We start from the raw sequence: 2,406 nt of genomic DNA on the forward strand, positions 1-2,406 counted from the left end.
AAAAGCGAGAAATGAGACATACACCTCATATCCATGCATATTGAATGGGAAAAGGTTGGAAAGAAGCACAATTTGTTATCACTAATTACCTCGCGGGAGAGAGGTGGGAAGAGATAGGACAGTAAGTGGATTTCACTAGTTATTCCTTCTAATTGAATATTTAAAAAAAGCTTTTTCACTGATAATATGTTTATCTACTACTTGTGGAAAACCTTTAGAAAAGAAATTATTTGAAAACCAAGATGGCCAAGTTTGATGATGGTGGATAGCTACGTTTGTCCTGAGCACCAAGCTTTTTGAATCTGCAAGAGAGAAATATCCCTTCAGTATGCGGCAGCTACTGGAGAAAGTAAATTTCACCACCTTCACGTAAATTCAGCAAGAGTTTAAAGAACACGATTTCTTGTGGATGAGTCAGAAAATCAGTCCCCAGTAAATGAGACCCCAGGAGAGACCAAAATATGGGACCTATCCAAGCAACCCAGGAGAATAAAGCCCTGGATAAACAGGGTAATTTCCTCCATAGAGTCTCATTTTGAGCAAAATTCACTGCAGTGAAGGTAAACAAATCAGTTAACAGTGCTTAGGGACCGACCTCCTCTGTGGCTTCCCATTTGTCTCCAGGACCCTCTGGGCACTTGCTGTTGTCATACGACCTCAGAAATGCTACCTGCAGGTGGAAACCAAAATGCTCCAGTCTCCTAACACGGAGCAGCACTCCAGAAGGAACCCCAGCACCACTACTGTGGAACATGATGTGCTGAGGAACACCCAGCGTGTGGGCACAGAGCTCAGGTAAAACGAGAAAAAGACTGACCTGGCTTCCAATCATCATGTCTGCTGGTTTGCCTTTCTTCAGGGTTGTATTTCACCTTAACAGGGTATTTTGTAGCAACTTGAGAAGCCAGGGGAGAATACCTAGTTCAAGTAACTGGGTGCAACTTTAAGAACATGGAACCAGGCTGGCCCCATGGCAGGTGGTTAAGGTGGTGCATTCCCATTTGGATCCTGGGCACGCACATGGCATTGCTCATGGTGAGGCGGCGTCCCTCATAATGGAGCAGAAGAACCTGCAACTAGAATGTATAACTATATGCTGAGGGGCTTTGGGGAGAAGAAGAAGAAGGGAAAAAAAAGATTGACAACAGACGTTAGCTCAGGGCCAATCTTAAAAAAAAAAAAAAAAGACTACAGAACAAACATTAAGACCATTTTTACTAAATTAAATCACCTCTTGGATCTGGTTCTTTCTTCAGCTCTCACCCACTTGTCCCTAAGAGCTTCCCATACCCTCCACCTGGAAACTCGTGGTCAACTGATGGGAAGACATAGTTATCAGGTCCTAGAAGTAAGTCAACCCAAAAACCTCAGTGATGCGGATGGACCTGAGGCTCCGCACCCCGATGCACTTTCTGCTCAGCCAGCTTTCTCTCGTAGAGCTGGCCCTCATCAGCAGCACTGTTCCAAAGATGATGATCAACTTTTTCTCTGGAAGGAAGGACATCACACGTGTGGCCTGTGGAACACAGATATTTTTCTTCTTTACTCTTGGGGGTGCTGAATGCATCCTCTTGACCCTCATGGCCTATGACCGATACGTGGCTGTCTGTTACCCCTTGAGATATGCAGTCATCATGAACTACAAGGTCTGTCTGCAAATGGCCACACTGTCTTGGATTGGGGGCATTTTAGCTTCTACAGCCCACACATCCTGTACCATGAATCTGCCGATCTGTCGCTCCAGAGAAATCCACCATTTCTTTTGTGAGATGCCAGCGATCATGGAGATCTCATGCAAAGACACTTCCACCTATGAGCTGGTGGTCTTTGTGATGGGCGTTGCTTTCATCATCATCCCTTTTGGGCTTATCATGGCTTCCTACACTTTCATCTTCCTCACTGTCCTGCGTATGAAATCCCCCCAAGGCCGGAACAAAGCTTTGGCCACCTGCTCCTCCCATCTCACAGTGGTAAGTTTTTATCTAGGACCATGTCTTTATATGTACATGACACCTGGTTCCTCCCACAGCCCTGAGCAGGAGCAGGCTGTGTCTGTATTTTGCACTGTCCTCACACCCATGCTAAATCCACTCATCTACAGCCTGAGAAACAAGGATGTAGTGCGTGCTTTTGAAAAAGTCCTGAGGAAACGTCCTGTCTCCAAACAGAACACATAAACCTCAAAGTGGAAGACAGCTATCAGGAGTTGGGTCAGGAACAAGGACTCCTGGAGTATCCACAATTGCATTTTCCAGCATGAGGAAATTTGCTGTAGCCCTATGGGCAGACCGTGGTGTTGAATTCAATTGATGATAATAATTCAATAATTAATAGTTTAGGAGATTTTTCTCAGTGTCTAAATATTTGTTTCCCAAATGGATCAGTTCAACTGGTGTGCTTCAAACC

At 45.0% G+C, this 2,406-nt stretch overlaps 1 protein-coding gene across 1 annotated transcript; it reads left to right on the top strand.

Moving 5' to 3' along the window:
- Positions 1–1,373: 1,373 nt before the first annotated feature.
- Positions 1,374–2,177, top strand: LOC124242661 (olfactory receptor 2M2-like). Its single transcript, XM_046667823.1, has one exon. It carries the CDS (start codon positions 1,374–1,376, stop codon positions 2,175–2,177), a length of 804 nt encoding a protein of 267 aa, XP_046523779.1.
- Positions 2,178–2,406: the final 229 nt, after the last annotated feature.

This window comes from Equus quagga, chromosome 7, assembly GCF_021613505.1.
Source record: "Equus quagga isolate Etosha38 chromosome 7, UCLA_HA_Equagga_1.0, whole genome shotgun sequence".
In the NCBI taxonomy this organism is placed as follows: domain Eukaryota; kingdom Metazoa; phylum Chordata; class Mammalia; order Perissodactyla; family Equidae; genus Equus; species Equus quagga.

Excerpts from the sequence above, each read along its gene's own strand:
- LOC124242661 (XM_046667823.1), top strand. The coding sequence starts at position 1,374 with ATGCGGATGGACCTGAGGCTCCGCACCCCGATGCACTTTCTGCTCAGC.